The sequence below is a fragment of the Bos javanicus genome, chromosome 5, assembly GCF_032452875.1.
Source record: "Bos javanicus breed banteng chromosome 5, ARS-OSU_banteng_1.0, whole genome shotgun sequence".
Classification (NCBI taxonomy): domain Eukaryota; kingdom Metazoa; phylum Chordata; class Mammalia; order Artiodactyla; family Bovidae; genus Bos; species Bos javanicus.
Genome location: NC_083872.1, coordinates 113,428,664 through 113,447,458, shown reverse-complemented (window position 1 = coordinate 113,447,458; position 18,795 = coordinate 113,428,664). Strand labels below are relative to the sequence as shown.

Here is an 18,795-nt window from a genome sequence, read left to right as displayed (position 1 = left end):
TAAAGGTACAAAATATGTGTATGTTATTGAAGTTAAGATTGTAAAATTCAAATCAGTGTTATAACTTTAGGATTAAAGTTAAATGTAACCCCCATAGTAGTCAAACGCAAAAAAAAAGCTATAAAATATAAACAAAAGGAAATGAGAAAGGAATTCAAACTTTTCACTATCAAAAAATCAGCTAAACACAAAAGAAGACAGTGATGCAGAAAATGAGGGACAAAAAAGCTATAAGGCATATAAAAACCAAATAGTAAAACAGTAGAAGTAAGGCTCCCATCATCAGTAATTACTTTAAATGCAAATGGATTAAATTCCCCAATCAAAAGACAGAGCTTGGCAGAATGAATGAAAATTCATGATTCAACTACATGCTATGTGTTTAAGAGACTTGTTCTAGATACAAAGACATAAATAAAAGTAAAGGATGAAAAAAGATATTCCATGTAAATAGTAACCAAAAGAGAGCAAAAGTAACTATGCTAATATCAGACAAAATAGACTTTACAACAAAATAGACTTTACATCATTAAGAGATAAAGAAGAAAATTACATATTAATAAAATGTCCAGTACAGCAAAAGAATATAACAATTATAAACATTTGCACAGCTGATAACAGACTATCACATATATGAAGCAAAAACGGAAGAAGCAATTTTACAGTAATAGTTGAAGACTTCAATATCCCTCACTCACACTGATGGATAGAACAACCAGAGAGAAGATAAATAAGAAAGTAGAGGATCTGAAAAAGCCCACTGGATCTAGCAAACATAGGACACTCTACCCAACAACAGAATACACATTACTCTCAAATGCTCAGTTGATCAGCCGTGTCCAACTCTTTGTGACCCCATGGACTGTAGCCCACCAGGCTCCTCTGCCGGTAGAATTTTCCCTTCTCCAGGGGATCTTCCCGACCCAAGGATCAAACCTACATCTCTTATGTCTCCTGCATTGGCAGGTGATTCTTTACCACTAGTGCCACCTGGGACCACTCTCAAGGACACACGTGATATTTTTCAGAATAAACCATATATTAGGTAACAAATTAAGTCTGGATAGATTTTAAAAGATAGATGTCATACAAAGTAGCTTCTCTCATCACAAAGGGATTAATTTATAAATCAACAACAGAAGTAAAACTGGAAAATTCACAAATTTCTGGAAATTAAACACCACACTTGGGCTTCCCTGGTGGTCTAGCAGTTAAGAATCCACCTGCCAATGCAGATGACATGGGTTCAATCTCTGGTCCTGGAAGGTCCCACATGCTGCAGAGCAACTAGGCCTGTGCACCACAACTACTGAAGCCCAGACTCTCTAGGGCCCGTGCTCTGCAACAAGAGAAGCCACTGCAATGAGAAGCCTGCAAGGAAGCACAATGCAAAAAAAAGTAGCCCCTGCTTGCTGCCCAAGAGCAGCAACAAACACATAGTGTGGCCAAAAATGAATGAATAAATAATATTTTAAAATGGGCAAAGGACTTGAATAGACACACCTCCAAAGAAGATACACAAATGGTCAACAAGCGCATGGAAAGATACTCAATACCACTGGTCATTAAGAAAATGCAAATTAAAATTATAATGAGATATCACCTCACCTCACTAGGATGACTTTAATATAAACAACTAGCAAAAAGAAAGGAAAATAACAAGCATTGACAATGATATGGAGAAACAGGAACTTGTACATTGCTGGTGAGAGTAAAAAAACAGTGCAGTTGCTGTGGAAAAAGAGTTTGGTGGTTTCTCAAAAAAGTTAAACATTGACTTACCATATCACCCAATACTTCCAAACCTAAGTATGTACTCAAGAGAAATGAAAACTTATGTCTACAGAGAAACCTATATACAAATGATTATAACAGCTATTATTCATAATAATCATAAGGTAGAAACAAGCCAAATGTGCATCAATGCACGAATGAATGAACAAACTATAATATATACAGTGGAGCATTAGTCAGACACAAAAAGTGAAATATTGATACATACTACATCTTGGACGAGCCTTGAAAACATCATGTTAAGTGAGATAAGCCGAACACAAAGCCACATGTTGCTTGGCTTCTTTTATGTGATATATAAGGAACAGGCAAATCCAAAAAGACAAAAAGCAGATTAGAGGAAACCAAGAGGCAAAGGAGAGGGGACAACGAGGGATGACCACTTCGTGGGTATGGGTATTCTTATGGAGTAATGGAAAAGTTTTCCATTTTGTTTGTTTGCTTTTTGACTGTGCAGCACAGCATGCAGGATCTTAGTTCCTCGACCACGGATCAAACCTGCACCCCCTAAGTGAAAGGGCAGATCAACCACTGGACTGCCAGCGAAGTCTTGGAAGAGTTTTGAAACTGGAGAGAGCTGATGGCTGCACAGCATTGTGATACACTAAATACCATTGAATTGCACGTTTTAAAATGATTAATTGTATGTTATACAAATTTCAATTTAAAAACATTTTTATAAAACCTTAGCAATACTTCAAAATTTTGAATGTCAGTTGATTAACACTTAAAGATTAAGGTAACTGTAAAGGCCAGAAATAACTACCCATCAGCTGTATACAAACTAAATGCTGATGGACATGCATGTCATGCTTTAAGGAAAACCCAAGAAATGGCCTGTATCTGGCGGTCTGTTGACAGCCTGTTAGGAGACCTTTCACGGTCCACCCACAGACTGTGAAGCACATTTGAGAGTACTGATCTACATCTCTGGGGAGCATGGCTCAGCATCTGTGGACAGACACAACTGCTACAGGAGAGGGTACAGGTCACAAAGCCCAGGATTGGAGTCTTCAGTGAGGATGAAGGGTGTGGCACAAGCATGTCGGCTGTGCTTGTATGAGAGAAGAAGGGGGAGGTACGCAAGAGCACACATTTCTGCTCAGGTTGTAAGCAGAAGTGACTTCCTACTGATGACAGTTGCCCAATATCCTCCATATTTGTACATCAAAGTAAGCCTGAAATTGATGCTTTTGAACTGTGGTGTTGGAGAAGACTCTTGAGAGTCCCTAGGACTGCAAGGAAACCAGTCAATACTAAAGAAAATCAATCTTGAATATTCATTGGAAGGACTGCTGCTGAAGCTGAAACTCTAATACTTTGGCCACCTGATGTGAAGAGCCAACTCATTAGAAAATACTCTGATGCTGGGAAAATTGAAGGCAGAAGGAGAAGAGGACAACAGAGAACGAGATGGTTGCATTGCATCACTGACTTGATGGACATGAGCTTGAGCAAGCTCTGGGAGATGGTGATGGACAGGGAAGCCTGGCGTGCTGCAGTCCGTGGGGTTGCAAAGAGTAGGACACGACTGAGTGACTGAACAACAACAAAGTCTGAAATGGAAAGCCGGTCACTTACTGACTTGCCACCGGGTTTGAATCTGGAAATGAAATCATGGACTCAACTATTTTCCAATCCCCAAAACTCTGCTGCTTCTCCTGCAGCAGAGTTGGAGGCAAGCTATCCGCAATTAGATCTGTGAGCCCTGGGCACACCTTTCCACCTCCCAGGAAGAACCTCCCTGCCACACCTTACCTGGACAAGGTGTCTGTGAGGAGCACACTGCAGCCCCTGGGACAGTAATTATGTACAGTCCTGAAGTGTCGAACCAGTAATTTACACTTCCAAGTGGAATTCCTCTGGCAGCTGAGAAGACAAATTTGGCAAAATAAGGGCTCTTTAATTCTTTTAAGACAGATATACAGCAACTATCAACCAAATAATTAACAGAGTTTTAACCAACATGTTACACGAGTGTCTGGCAATGCTCCCAAAATACAAGATTTAAAATATATTCTGTCCTTGTCCTCAACTGTATACTTCCTGAAGACAGTGATTGTGTATATTTTCCTGTGCTTATTGAAGGCCTAGCATAATACCCACCATAATAGGGATTCAGAAAAAATTTCAAGTGAGGATTCTATCAAGTTGTCAAGATAACTCCATTAAAGGCCAACATAATGGAAGTACCCTGCAGGTGGTGACTGCAGCCATGAAATTAAGACATTTGCTCCTTGGAAGAAAGCTTATGGCCAACCTAGCTAGCATATTAAAAAGCAGAGACGTCACTTTGCCAACAAAGGTCCATATAGTCAAAGCTATGGTTTTTCCAGTCGTCATGTATGGATGTGAGAGTTGGGCCATGAAGAAGGCTGAGCACCCTTGAAGAATTGATGCTTTTGAACTGTGGTGCTGGAGAAGACTCCTGAGAGTCCTTTGGACAGCAAGGAGATCAAACCCGTCAATCCTAAAGGAAATCAACCCTGAATATGCATTGGAAGGACGGATACTGAAGCTGACACTCCAATACTTTGGCCACCTGATGTGAAGAGACGACTCATTGGAAATGACCCTGATGCTGGGAAATGTTGAGGGCAGGAGGAGAAGGGGATGACAGAGGATGACATGCTTGGATGGCATCACTGACTCAGTGGACATGAGTTTGAACAAACTCTGGGAGATAGTGAAGGACAGGGAAGCTCGGCATGCTGCAGTCCATGGGGTCACAAAGAGTTGGACATGACTTACCGACTGAACAACAACAACGACATTACCAAAGAAAGCTTCTGTTGGTCTCCTCTGCATCTCTTTTATAAGGACACTTCTTTAACGGTATTTAGTATTTGATGGTATTTGAGTAATCTAGAGTACTTCTCTCATCTCAAGATCCTTAATTATATCTGAAAAGACTTTTTTTTTTTACGAAGTAACATTCAAAGATTCTGAGGATTATATTTTCAGAGCCATTGTCAACCTGCCACACTAATTTCTGCCCTATGGCATATGACCAGAAACAATGTACACAGCTTCCATGCCTGGCCAATGAAAACATCCAAAGTGAGATCTTTACTCTCTTCCTCACTCTGCTGACCACCCAAAGAGGCTGTGGAAGCTATGTGTTAATGATGAGACTCTACTACCCTGGGTCCCTGAAGGGCTGTGTGGAATAGAGGTGCCTTTAACCCCTGCTGATTGGCCTCTTTTAAGATTTATTTTGATGTGAGCCATTTTTAAAGTCTTTATTGAATTTGTTGTAATACTGCTTCTGTTTTATGCTTTGCTTTTTTGGCCCTGAGGCATGTGGGGTCTGAGCTCCGGACTAGGGATAGAACTCACACTGTCTGCGATGAAAGGGGAAATTTTAACCACTGAACTGTCAGAGAAGTTCTCAACTGGCCTTTATATAAGCAGTAACATCCATTACCTTGTTGTTGTTTGTTTAGTCGCTTAGTTATGTCTGATTTTTTGCCACCCCGTGGACTGTAGCCAACCAGGCTCCTCTGTCCATAGGATTTCCCAGGCAAGAATACTGGAATGGGTTGTCATTTCCTTCTCCACCATTATCTTAAGTCACGGATAATTTGGGGTTTATCTGTTCCAATAGCTAGCATTATCTTAACTGGGTGGGATGTGCTCAGTTCTGTCCTACTCTTTGTGACCCCATGGACTGTAGCCCTCCAAGTTCCTCAGTCCATGGGATTTCCAAGGCAAGAGACTGGAGTGGGTTGCCATTTCCTTCTCCAGGGGATCTTCCCAGCCCTGGGATAAAATCCACTTCTGTATTTCCTGCATTGCAAGCGGATTCTTTACCTCTGAGCCACTAGGGAAGCCCCACCATAAGATAGGATAATGTATTATTCTTGCATATGTCTATTTCCACTAGACCATGTGCATCTTAACTAGATTGGAGTTGGTGGTGGAAAGCAAGGGAGAAAGAGGAAGAGCATTCCAGACAGAGCAAATAGCCTGAAGGCTCAGAGATGGGAGAGCAAGGTGCAAAGAAGTCCAGTTGGACTGGAATACAAAAACTGAGAGAGTGAGGGATATAAAGTGAAGCTACATTGAATTAAAAGATTACTTGTATTCTAAGTTTGAAAGAGTTCTCTGGTACACCTGTTAGATCAGTGCTGCAGGACCTGACATGATCTCTTCCCATGCTTTAGTCCCATGAAAAATGAGAATTAAACCCAAGAAGAGCAAAGCTATAGCCAGAGAGAAGACAAGAAGGTACACCAGAGGAATAAGAGCCATGGTAACTCTACCAAAAACAAGAGTACTCAATGATACAGCCACTTAAATGGACAAGAGACTATCAGGTAAAATCATTCGGGTGTCTGACTGTAAATTCCCACTAGATTGTGAACTCCTTCAGTTTAAGGAAGGACTAAACCTTATGTTCCTAGCATGTAGTAGGGTACTTGGTACATAGTCAGTAGGCTCAGGAAATACCCACTGAATACATGTGAAATCTGGAGAAGGAAATGGCAACCTGCTTTAGTATTCTTGCCTGGGAAATCCCATGGATAGAGGAGCCTGGCAGGCTACACCATACATGAGGCTGAAAAAAGTCGGACACAGCTTAGCGACTAAACAACAACAATATGGGCAAATATCAACGTCCTGACCACAGAGGCCAGAAGTCTTCTCTAGTTAACCGTCCTATTCCAATTAAACAGGTCCCCAAACCCCAAAGCGCCTGATATCTTTATCAGCATCACTCACCAGCAGAGGCAGCTTTTACCATCAGTTGGGCAAATTCGATGGCACCTCCTTTCCTGAAGGATAACTTAAAAACAGCTTGTCCTTCCCAGCCACCTGGAGGGAGAAATGGCAGACGCTCACTAAGAGGCTGGCACGCTGGTAACAGAAGCACTGCCAAAAACATGGAGAGAGGCACCACCCACTGAAGTCTGAATCTTAAACTTTCTGTAAGCTTTTGAGAAAAAATACATTTCTGAGGGGGACACTTACCACCTGGAGCTGCCTGAATGGTTCCTTTAATGTAGTTGGGGGCAAAAATTGGTTGTTCAATGGTGCAGTCACTCATCAGGCCAAACGGCATCATAAAAGAAAGCATGGGGTCATTGACTAAGTGTGAAGTCACGAAGACCACCTAAGAAAGGAAAGAAACTTTGGGAAAGGAATGCAATTCGTCCGTGGGTTGAGACATAGAAGAACAATTCTAAAGTCAAGGCTGCTTTGGCATCCTGGCCTAATTGAGAAACATCACCGATTTTCTTCCATCACTCTTCAACAAGGAAAATCTCCAAGTGGAAATGGTTCAAAACATTCTGAAAGTCAAGGTTTAACCTCTCTCCCTTTTAAGGGAAATAAATGTCAAGTTAATTAGATCAAAGGAGAAGCAGAAATTACCTGGTATGGGACTTTCCTGGTGGTTCAATGGTTAGGAATCTGCCTGCCAACGCAGGGGACATGGGTTCGATTCCTAGTCCAAGAAGATTCCACATGCCACAGGGCAACTAAGCCTGTGTGCCACAACTCCTGAGCCTGAATGCCCTAGAGCCTGCGCTCCTGAACAAGAGAAGCCACTGCAATGAGAAGCCCGAGCACTGCACCTACAGAGTAACTCCCACTCACCACAACTAGAAAAAGCCTGGGCATAGCAGTGAAGACCCAGCACAGTGAAAAAAAACGAGAAATAAATTAGATTAAAGAGAGAGAAATTACCCGGTATGAAGTGAGAAACAACGTTCCTTTCTTTGTGCCATTAAAGAGATAGGATTCCACTGGTTTCTGCAGGAAGCAGAGGTCCACATCCTCACACTGCTTCAAGACACTGCAGACAAGAAAGGGCGGACAGCACACAGCTCAGGAGTCATGCAAAAAGACACAGACAAAGCTCTCGGGGCAGTTTCTAGCCTGGAGGGAGGTTATTGGCTTCTACTGGTGCTGCTGCTATTCTATTAAAATAGAAAGGAATTGAAATGATCTTATTCTCTGACAACTCACACTTACTCGTCTTCCTCTTTATCACTGGGTTCTTTTTTTTTTCTTTCTTAGCAAACCTAATTCTATTCTTAAAGTCCACTAATTCTTATACTTCTTGTGCATGTTATATAAAGCACGGTGTTAATGAAACTGTTTCTTGGACTCTGGTAAAGAAGGTGAGACATATGAAGTGTGCTACAGGATCCTCTGACATGTCTGCCATGTTCTCCCTTCACTCCTAACCCAAAAAACCTGGACCCATCCTACGCTTACAGAATCCTCCTGGGTCTTTTTTCCCTTTCTTAGTTTTTTATATATATATATACACACACACACATACATACATACATATACATATGCTATTAATATTTATTGAAAGAAAGAATGAATGAAAACATGAATATAAGTAATAATGCAAGAAAAACATGATATGCATCACATAAGTGGAACAAAATATCATGGCAGGTAGAGATCAGCTCTTGGTAGAAGTAATTAGGAATGATTTTATAGAAAAGTTGAAATTTGAGCTGATTCACATCATTCAACAGGCAAGGCAGAACTGTGACCTGCCGCTGTCTCAGCAGGTAGGTCACATGATCAAGGAAATGGTGATATGTCAGAGGGATCCATTTAAGAACTAACATAGTCCTGATATGAGGTAATAAGAACTGGAATTAGGGTGATAGTATATGGCTAAAAAGCGCTTCTTAAGAGACTATGAAAAAATGGATGTCAGCAACAATAGTGGAATAGGAAACTCTAAAAGCCAGTCTAGAACTCTAGAATCTAATCAAAAGCTTATAGCAACTAGGGGAATGTTTAATCAAGAAAAAAAATAAGAGCGTCAATAATAGCTTTGTGCACTTTAACTTACCCCAGTACTCCTCCACTCCCTAGCTTGGCACAGCTCTGAAAACAACAACCCACATTCTCAGTATAAGTACAAAGTACTGGGGTGAGGGGAGGAGAACAGACCTTACTATGGTTTTCTGTTTTGACCTGTCCAGGAGTTCCCTGGAGGACTAGCTCAGAATTCTCTCAGGATTAAGGCAGCTACCCAGGGCACATTTGTTAAACAACATTTCAAAATGTGTGAGAGCAGTTAAGTGGGGCAAAAGATGATTTTGGGGGGCAAACAATAAAAAACTTAAAAAACAGGAAGAAAAGACTGGAGAATGAGATGCTTTGAGGAATAAAGGCTTTGAAAACCTCTGACATGTTCATGGGAATCTAGAAAGCATCACAGACTGGGTGCTTTCACATATCAGGGCTGGGTTCATGCTCAGAAGAAACCTGAGAAGGCTCTAGAACTGTTACCTCTGGTTGACAATGAGGCTCTGCCCAACCAGGAAGTAAAAATTAAGACAGTTTTACACTGCCTGACTGAGTGACAAAGACTGGCTCACACACACACACACACACACACACACACACACACACAGCCCATCTAGGATATATAAAGAACTCCTACAACTCAACAACAACAAATGTAATTTAAAAATGGACAAAGGGATAACCAACAAGGACCTACTGTATAGTACATGGAACTCTGCTCAGTGTTAGGTGGTAGCCTGGATGGGAGAGGAGTTTGGGGGAGAATGGATACATGTATATGCATGACTGAGTCTTTTTGCTGTTCACCTGAAACTATCACATTGTTAATCAGTTATACCTCAATACAAAATAAAAAGTTTAAAAGAAAAAAAAATTTTTTTAATGGACAGAGGATTTAAATAGACATTTCTCCAAAATAATATATAAATAGCAAAAAATATGAGAAGATGCTCAACATTATTAATCATCAGAGAAATGCAAATCAAAACCACAAATGAGATTCACCTCACACCTGTTAGGATGACTACTATTGAAAAAGATATCCTAGGTGTTTGTGGCCTAGAATACTGACAGGTTGAAGATTCTGTGCACTCTTGGTGGGACTGTAAAGTGGTTCAGGCACTATGGAACAGTATGGAGTTGCCTCAAAAATTAAAAATAGAATTACTCCATGATCCAGCAATCCCACTTCTGGGTATATATCAAAAAGAACTGAAAACAAGATCTCAAAAAGATATTTGTGCACTCATATTCATAATAGCCAAGAGGAGGAAGCAATCTAAAAGTCTATCAGTGAATGGAGAAACAAAATGTGGTATATACGTACAATGGAATATTATTCAGGCTTAAAAAGGAAGGAATATTGTCACATGCCACAACATGGGTGAACCTTGAGGACATTATGCTAAGTGCAATAGCAGAGACAAAGACAATTATATGATTTCACCCACATGTGGAATCTAAAACAAAATCAAATTCATAGAAGCAAAGAGTATAACAGTAGTTATTGGGGATTGAGGGGATGAGGGAAGTGGGGAAATGTTAGGCAAGGATACAAATTTAAAGTTATGTAAGATGAGTAAATTGAAGAAAGTAGGGAAAACTACTAGACCATTCAGGTATGACCTAAATCAAATCCCTTATGATTATATGGTGGAAGTGACAAATAGATTCAAGGGACTAAATCTTGATAGACTGCCTGAAGAACTATGGATGGAAGTTCGTAACATTGTATAGGAGGCGGTGACCAAAACTATCCCCAAGAAGAAGAAATGCAAAAAGGCAAAATGGTTGTCTGAGGGGGCCTTACAAACAGCTGAGAAAAGAAGAGAAGAGAAAGGTAAAGGAGAAAAGGAAAGATACACCCATCTGAATGCAGAGTTCCAAACAATAGCAAGGAGAAGTAAGAACACTTTCCTAAGTGATTAATGCAAAGAAACAGATGAAACCAATAGACTGGGAAAGACTAGAGATTTCTTCAAGAAAATCAAAGAAACCAAGGGAAAATTTCATGCAAAAATGGGCACAATAAAGGACAGAAATGGTATGGGCTTAACAGAAGCAGAAGATATTAAGAGGAGGTGGCAAGAATACGCATGAGAACTATACAAAAAAGATCTGAATGACCCAGATAACCACGATGGTGTGATCAGTCACGTAGAGCCAGACATCCTGGAGTGCAAAATCCAATGGGCCTTAAGAAGCATCACTACGAACAAGCTAGTGGAGGTGATGGAATTCCAGGTCAGCTATTTCAAATCCTAAAAGATGATGCTGTGAAAGTGCTGCACTCAATATGCCAGCAAGTTTGGAAAACTCAGCAGTGACCACAGGACTCGAAAAGGTCAGTTTTCATTCCAATCCCAAAGAAAGGCAATGCCAAAGAATGCTCAAACTACTGCACAATTGCACTCATCTCACACGCTAGCAAAGTAATGCTCAAAATTCTCCAAGTGAAGCTTCAACAGTACCTGAACCAAGAACTTCCAGATGTTCAAGCTGGGTTTAGAAAAGGCAGAGGAACCAGAAATCAAATTGCCAACATCTGCTGGATCATGGAAAAAGCAAGAGAGTTCCAGAAAACCATCTACTTCTGCTTTATTGACTATGCCAAAACCTTGATTGTGTGGATCACAACAAACTGTGGAAAATTCTGAAAGAGATGGGAATACCAGACCACCTGACCTGCCTCTTGAGAAATCTGTATGCAGGCCAAGAAGCAATAGTTAGAACCGGACATGGAATAACGGACTGGTTCCAAATTGGGAAAGGAGTATGTCAAGGCTGTATATTGTCACTCCACTTATTTAACTTATATGCAGAATACATCATGCAAAATGCCGGGCTAGATGAAGCACAAGCTGGAATCAAGACTGCTGGGAAAAATATCAATAACCTCAGACATGCAGATGACAACACCCTTATGGCAGAAAGTGAAGAGGAACTGAACAGCCTCTTGGTGAAAGTGAAAGAGGAGAGTGAAAAAGATGGCTTGAAACTCAACATTCAAAAAACAAAGATCATGGTAAACGGTCCCATCACTTCATGGCAAATAGATGGGGAAACAATGGAAACAGTGACAGACTTTATTTTCTTGGTCTCCAAAATCACTGCAGATGGTGACTGCAGCCATGAAATTAAAAGACGCTTGCTCCTTGGAAGAAAAGCTATGACCAATCTAGACAGCATATTGAAAAGCAGAGACATTACTTTGCCAACAAAGGTCCATCTATTCAAAGCTATGGTTTTTCCAGTAGTCATGTATGGATGTGAGACTTGGACCATAAAGAAAGCTGAATGCAGAAGAATTGATGCTTTTGAACTGTGGTGTTGGAGAAGACTGTTGAGAGTCCCTTGGACTGCAAGGAGATCAAACTAGTCAATCCTAAAGGAAATAAGTCCTGCATATTCATTGGAAGGACTGATGCTGAAGCTGAAGCTCCAATAATTTGGCCACCTGATGCAAAGAACTGACTCACTGGAAAAGACCCTGATGCTGGGAAAGATTGAAGGCAGCATGACAAGGGGTCAACAGAGGATGAGATGATTGGATGGCATCACCAACTCGATGGACATGAGTTTGAGCAAGCTCTGGGAGTTGCTGATGGTCAGGGAAGCCTGGTGTGTTGCAGTCCATGGGGCTGCAAAGAGTCGGAAACGACTGAGGAACTCAACTGAACTGAAGATGAATAAGTCTAGAGATCTAATATGCAGGCGTGAAGACTATATTTAATAATACTGTATTGAACACTGGAAATATGCTAAGAGAGTAGATTTGAAGTACTTTCATCACACTAAAATAAAAATATAATTATTTGAGGAAATGAAATGTTAACTAACTTGACTGCAATAATCATTTCACTGTGTACATTACATTATTGTTATATACATTATATACAATTTTTATTTTTTAATGGCTAAGATATTAAATTTTGTTATGTGTTTTTACCACACAAAAACGATGAACAAATTAGCCAAAAAGTGGAGGATATTTATGAACCAAGAAAATTCACCAAATACATATATAGTCGATAACTGTAAGACAAAAATAATTTCATTAGAAATAAAACTTTTAAAAAAGATTTCATTATTTGGATTCCATTATCAGACTAGCTTCCCTGGTGGCTCGGATGGTAAGTGTCTGCCTGCAACTCGGGAGACCTGGGTTCGATCCCTGAGTCAGGAAGATCTTCTGGAGAAGGAAATGGAAACCCACTCCAGTACTCTTGCTTGGAAAATTCGATGGATGGAGGAGCCTGGTAAGCTACAGTCCATGGAGTCGCAAAGAGTCGGACACGACTGAGCGACTTCACTTTCCTTTCCTTTCCTATCAGGCTGGCAGAGCTATCAAAGGTTAACATTTAGTGTTGGCAAGGTGAAATTGGACACAAAGTATTAAAAAGAATGTAAATTGATACAATTCTGTAGGGGGATTTTTCCAGTGGTCATGTATGGATGTGAAAATTGGACTGTAAAGAAAGCTGAGCACCGAAGAATTGATGCTTTTCAACTGTGGTGTTGGAGAAGACTCTTGAGAGTCCCTTGGACTGCAAGGAGATCTAACCAATCCATCCTAAAGAAGATCAGTCCTGAATATTCATTGGAAGGACTGATGCTGAAGCTGAAACTCCAATACTTTGGCCACCTCATGCGAAGAGCTGACTCATTTGAAAAGACCCTGATGCTGGGAAAGATTGAGGGCAGGAGGAGAAGGGGATGACAGAGGATGAGATGGTTGGATGGCATCATCGACTCAATGGACATGGGTCTGGGTGAACTCCGGGAGTTGGTGATGGACAGGGAGGCCTGGCGTGCTGTGGTTCATGGGATTGCAAAGAGTCAGATACAACTGAGTGACTGAACTGCAACTGAAACTGTAGGGGGATTTTGCAATAAATATATTTCCATTTATAAATATGTTAAATATAAAATATGTGTAATATTTTAAAATATTTTTACTAGGATTTTTATTTTTATATTATAAATATATAAAATTTTTTTTTAAGTCTATGTCCTCTGGGGACTTCCCTGGTGATCCAGCAGTTAAGACTTCGAGCTCCCAATGCAGGAGGCCTGGGTTCAATTCCTGGTCCAGGAGCTAGATCCTGCACACCAGAACTAAAGATCCCACAGGCCACAACAAAGGTTTGTGTGCCAAAATCAAGACTCAGCACAGCCAAATAAATGCAAATAAATATTTAAATAAATAACAAATAAATATTTTTCTTAAAGTTTATGTCTTCTCACCCCACAATTTCACTTTCAGGAATATGTCTGAAAGAAACATTTTGATAGGTGAACAAAAATAAATCTTTAAGAAATTCACTGTGGCAATGTTTATAGCAATGACAAATTAAAACCAGACTTATCCCAGATAGTGGCTTGAGCAAAAATGTCTGCATATGGGAGTACCAGACATCGAAAATAATGATGTATTAATAGATGTCAATACTGCAAAGCATTCTCAATACATCGGTAAATGAGGAAAATTACAAAGCAGTCTGATAGGGGAAGGTGTGTGTATTTCCACAGGGGGACGTGCAAAAGAATACATATCAAAATATAAAAAGCACTTAATGTAAGAATTTGGAGTAATTAAATGTTTCCCAATTTTTCTACATGGCATTACCTGCACATTTTAGAATATGAATTTTTTTAAAAAACAAAACTCAGTCAGTATCTTCCTTTTTACCAGTACAGTTCAGTCATTCAGTCGTGTCGGACTCTTTGCGACCCCATGAATTGCAGCACGCCAGGCCTCCCTGTCCATCACAAACTCCTGGAGTTCACTCAAACTCACATCCATCGAGTCGTTGATGCCATCCAGCCATCTCATCTTCCGTCCCCAATCCCTCCCAGCATCAGAGTCTTTTCCAATGAGTCAACTCTTCGCATGAGTTGGCCAAAGTACTAGAGTTTCAGCTTTAGCATCAGTCCTGAACGCCCAGAACTGATCTCCATTAGGATGGACTGGTTGGATCTCCTTGCAGTCCATTTTACCAGTACAGTCTGGCTCATACATTTATGACTTTTCAGCTGGGATCAGAAAAAATCTCCACACAACACAGCCAAGCTGTGATGAATTTCTTAACTGAGTATTGTGAATAGTCAGGAGAAGTCAAAATATAACCAATCTTCTTCCTCTCAAGCTATTTCTCTAAAGCAGTTTCTATCCCAAAAGGTAGAGTCCTGACAGAGCTTTGCTTGCAGAGGAGAAAAAAGAGACATAGTCCTCCTCCTCTTCGAGGGGCAGCCAGCGTAGAAACATGAATACACACTACCAAAATTCAGAGCTGTCCCACATGCCTGACCATATGATTTTAAGCAAATTACTTTTTGTTTCACTTTTTCCACCTGTGAAATGAGGAAAATAGTACTGATCCTCATTGCAGATAGAGCAGTTATAAACGTAAAGCCCTTAGAACAGTGCCCTAATAAGGCCAACCATTGGAGAGCACAGAAAGGACTCCACAAAGATAATTCACATAAAATCAATATTTGCTATAATTTTTTTAAGACCACACTTCATTCCTTGCCTCCAGGGCACAAACAGAAAAGCAGAGAGACAAACCTGTAGCCCAGCTGAGAAGACATCCAAACACCAGATTAGAAGTGGCTTCCAGGCACAGAGCCACAGGCACACAGGTCTCAGTTCTCCAGGCCAGCATGCAGGGCGTCAGCAAGGTGGGCAATCATCTCACTACTGGGAAAACTGAACAAAAGAGCAGCGGTCCTCTAGGACCAAGGGAGGACATACAGCCTTGACAGAGCGTATAAATCTGTCAAGAAAATATTCTGGAGAAGGAAGCACAGAAAAAACAGATCTGGACATCAGCATGATGTACTGATGTACTTAAAGGATCTTCCTGAGAGATGCATTCAAAGCAATCTGGGTGTGTTTTGCCTCACCTGAGCACTGCATTGGGCTTCAGAGTCTCACAGCTAGGTGAGAGCAAAGGAAAATGAGGGCAAATCTGAGCAGAGAGAGGAACATATTCAAGAACTGCTGGGGAGTTCGAACAGGACTCTTAACAGCCTGGGCAGGGGATGGAGGAGGGGAGTGAAGCAGGGGCCGAGGTATTGGGTAGGGAAGTAAAAATGGGCAACTCTGAGCCGAACCTGACAGAGGCTGGAGGAAACGGGTGAGCGGCAGGCACTGCTAGCACCACAAAGCCATGGGTGCAAACCCCAGGGCGGCCATGGGAGGTGAGAGAACATCACTCTTCCCAGAAGTGTCTTCTTTTGGTCCCCATCTTTACAAAAAAAGTTAAGACCAGCCATCTCCTTGGTTGGGGGCGAAGAAGAGAGAGAGCTTTTTGAAGTTCTGAGGGGGAAGAGAGGCCCTGGACAGTTCAGGATCTTTCTAGAAAGAGCCACACTCGTGCCTTTTCTACCTCCCAGAAGCCTGGGACCTTGTTGCCCTCACTCTACAAAGGTAGCACACTCCTAACGGCACCGCATGCCACCCCGAGGGTCGGTGTGACTTCCCTTTCCTGCCACTGCACTTCAACTTTTTTCTGAGGCAGCACACGGCTCACTCTCTGCGCACGTGCCCGTCACACTCCTATTCCCGCCTCCACCACATTCACATCCAGAACACCCGCGAGGCAGCGCCGGCCCTAACGGTCGGGGAAGAGCTACGCTTGCCGTGAGCTCAAAAAAGGCGGGAAAGTCTCTGATTGGCTGAGAGTTTGTGCGCCGCCAATTCTCCTGGCCTCTCCCCCCCCTCCGACAGCTCCACAGGCTTCCTTCCAGGCACCTTTCGCCAGAGGGGATGAGGGCCCCACGACGGCTCTCGGTGTGGCTCTGGTTCACTGCCATCCTGCCCAGGCCCCCTCCTGCCGCCCCGCAGATGGGAAGGGGCGGGGCCTGCGCCAAGCTGTTGGGTGCGGTTCTGAAGGGGAGGGCAGAGATTATGGCGCAAGGACCCGGAGTGAGTGAATGAGGCAGCTGGTCACGTGAGGGGCCTCGGTCAGAGGACCCGGCAGAGTCAAGGTTGAGACAGCCCTGAGGGGAAAGCAGGCGGGTCCAGGGGGTTGGCTCCGCCCCCAGAGCGCCGAGGAGTAAGGGATGAGGCGGTGATCGCCATAGCCAGACGCAGTCTTGGCCGCTGCTCTATCGCCCCTGCCTAGCTGCCCAGCTGCCCACGAGTATGGACTTGAATTGTCCTGTCAGGAATCAAAATTAAAAGCGGGATTTTCATACGCCCTTCCTGACCCAGGTCAGAAAACTGTTGCCCTTTGGAGAAAGAGTTCGAAATGATTCCTCACTTCTGAGGAAGAGCAGAACTCTCTTCCCCCAGAGAAAGACTGAAATCAGAGCCGATTTTTTATGAGGCAACGTCCAGGAAATGGTGCAAGAGCTGGGTGAGGAAATCCAAGGGGGGATTTCGGCCCTGAGTGAGTCCGTTCCAGCTCCAAGATGGAGAGAGCCTTTTGTCTCTGTGTCTCCCATCATACCTGCCCTGCCTCCTCCAAAGGGTGATTGTGAGGATCAGGTGATACATTTTATCAGAGTTGCTTTTAAGACTAAAATGTTGTTTGTTATTTCCTTGAACTTCACCAATAGCACCAGAGGTCTTCCAACAAAAGGATGTTAACATCTGGATTACCTACCATATATTTCATCAAATTTAAGATGTTGTCAGTTATAAAATAGGGGCTTCCCAGGTGGTTCAGAGGTAAAGACTGCCTACCAAGCAGGAGACACTGGTTTGATCGCTGGGTCAGGAAGATCCCCTGGAGAAGGAAATGGCAACCCACTTGAGTACTCTTGCCTGGGAAATCTCCCGGACAGAGGAGCCTGGTGGGCTACAGTCCATGGGGTCATGATGAGTCAGATACAACTTAGCAACTAAACAAGTTATAAAATGCACCATTTTAAAGTGTAACTCTAAGGGGGAAAAGCTGCTAAATCCACTGACATCTGTTGTAAGATGTATCCTGATTTCAGAAATATATATGTGTATAAGTGAAGTGAAGTCGCTCAGTCGTGTCCGACTCTTTGTGATCCCATGGACTGTAGTCTACCATGCTTCTCTGTCCATGGGATTTTCCAGGCAAGAGTACTGGAGTGGGTTGCCATTTCCTTCTCCAATATATGTGTATACATATATTTTTAAGTATGACTACCACAGGAATGGTGTGAAGCAGTGGAACAAACATCACACATTGCTCTCTAGGTCCTGTCCCCCATTGTTAACTAAGTGTATAACTTTGGGCAAGATGATCATGCTTCCTAGACTTGTTTCCTTATCTGTTTGAAGAAAGAACTAGAAGAACTCTTAGGTTTCTTTCAGCTGTAATATTTTATGTTTGCTAAGAAAAGAAAGAAAGTGAAGTCTCTCGTTCGTGTCTGACTCTTTGTGATCCCATGGACTGTAGTCTACCAGGCTTCTCTGTCCATGGGATTTTCCAGGCAAGAGTAGTGGAGTGGGTTGCCATTTACTTCTCCAGGGCATCTTCCTGACCCAGGGATCAAACCCAGGTCTCCTGCATTGCAGGCAGATGTTTTACCTTCTGAGCCACCAGGGAAGCCCAACTGTCTCTCAAATCTTCTCTTTCTTCCTTCTCCTTGTGGCTCCATTTCTGGCCTTCATCATTTAATTTGAATGACCCCAAGGGCCCACTGACCTCACTTCCTCTAGTCTTGACCCCCACCATTCATTTATACCTTGAGATCATCATACAGAACGTTGAGGACCCAAACACAATTGCATATGGTTGTCACATTCAAATTCAGAGAAATGATGTGCAGGTAGAGTTGTGTTATTTGCTGGCTATAGAAGACAGTGTAAACCTCATAGACAGGAAAGACTGACTTAAGTTCAAAAAAGATAAGAGAAAAGCTAGTGCTTTAAATTCTTAACTCTTAAAAAGTCTTCAGTGCGAAATAGGTTTCTAGCAAGATGGATCCACTCCTCTCACAGTTTTGGTTTTATGCCTTTGGAAAAAGGAGGAGGGAAAGCTCGGAAATTAACTGAATGAAAATAAGCATTGTTTCCATTGGAGGAGACAGGCTACATAGAGTACCACATCCCTCAAGGTCGTGTGAAAGATCTATAACTTATTTTGGATACAAAACTCCAGGGAATAATGCCTGGCGACCAACTTCTTGCCAACTGAAGATGAACAAAATTTTTCCATCTCTAATTTCTATGTCTGCTTCTTACCGACATGGTCCTGTCTCACCCTCCACAAGTGAGATGATGTAATA

General features: G+C 42.1%; 1 protein-coding gene across 2 annotated transcripts in view; it reads right to left on the bottom strand.

Annotated features, from left to right (window-relative positions):
• Window positions 1-16,909, bottom strand: part of WBP2NL (WBP2 N-terminal like) — a 30,196-nt gene extending 13,287 nt beyond the window's left edge. The window contains exons 1-5 of one of the 2 annotated variants that reach the window (XM_061418702.1): window positions 16,340-16,909; window positions 7,486-7,594; window positions 6,769-6,910; window positions 6,520-6,612; window positions 3,553-3,663 (exon numbers count right to left, since the gene is read on the bottom strand). In XM_061418702.1, the coding sequence (XP_061274686.1) occupies window positions 3,553-3,663; window positions 6,520-6,612; window positions 6,769-6,910; window positions 7,486-7,594; window positions 16,340-16,401 (517 nt within the window). In that variant the 5' untranslated portion in view covers window positions 16,402-16,909. Of the gene's footprint in view, window positions 1-3,552; window positions 3,664-6,519; window positions 6,613-6,768; window positions 6,911-7,485; window positions 7,595-15,151; window positions 16,313-16,339 lie in introns of those variants that run through there. The other variant, XM_061418703.1, reaches the window with a different exon arrangement.
• Between the last annotated feature and the right edge of the window lie 1,886 nt (window positions 16,910-18,795).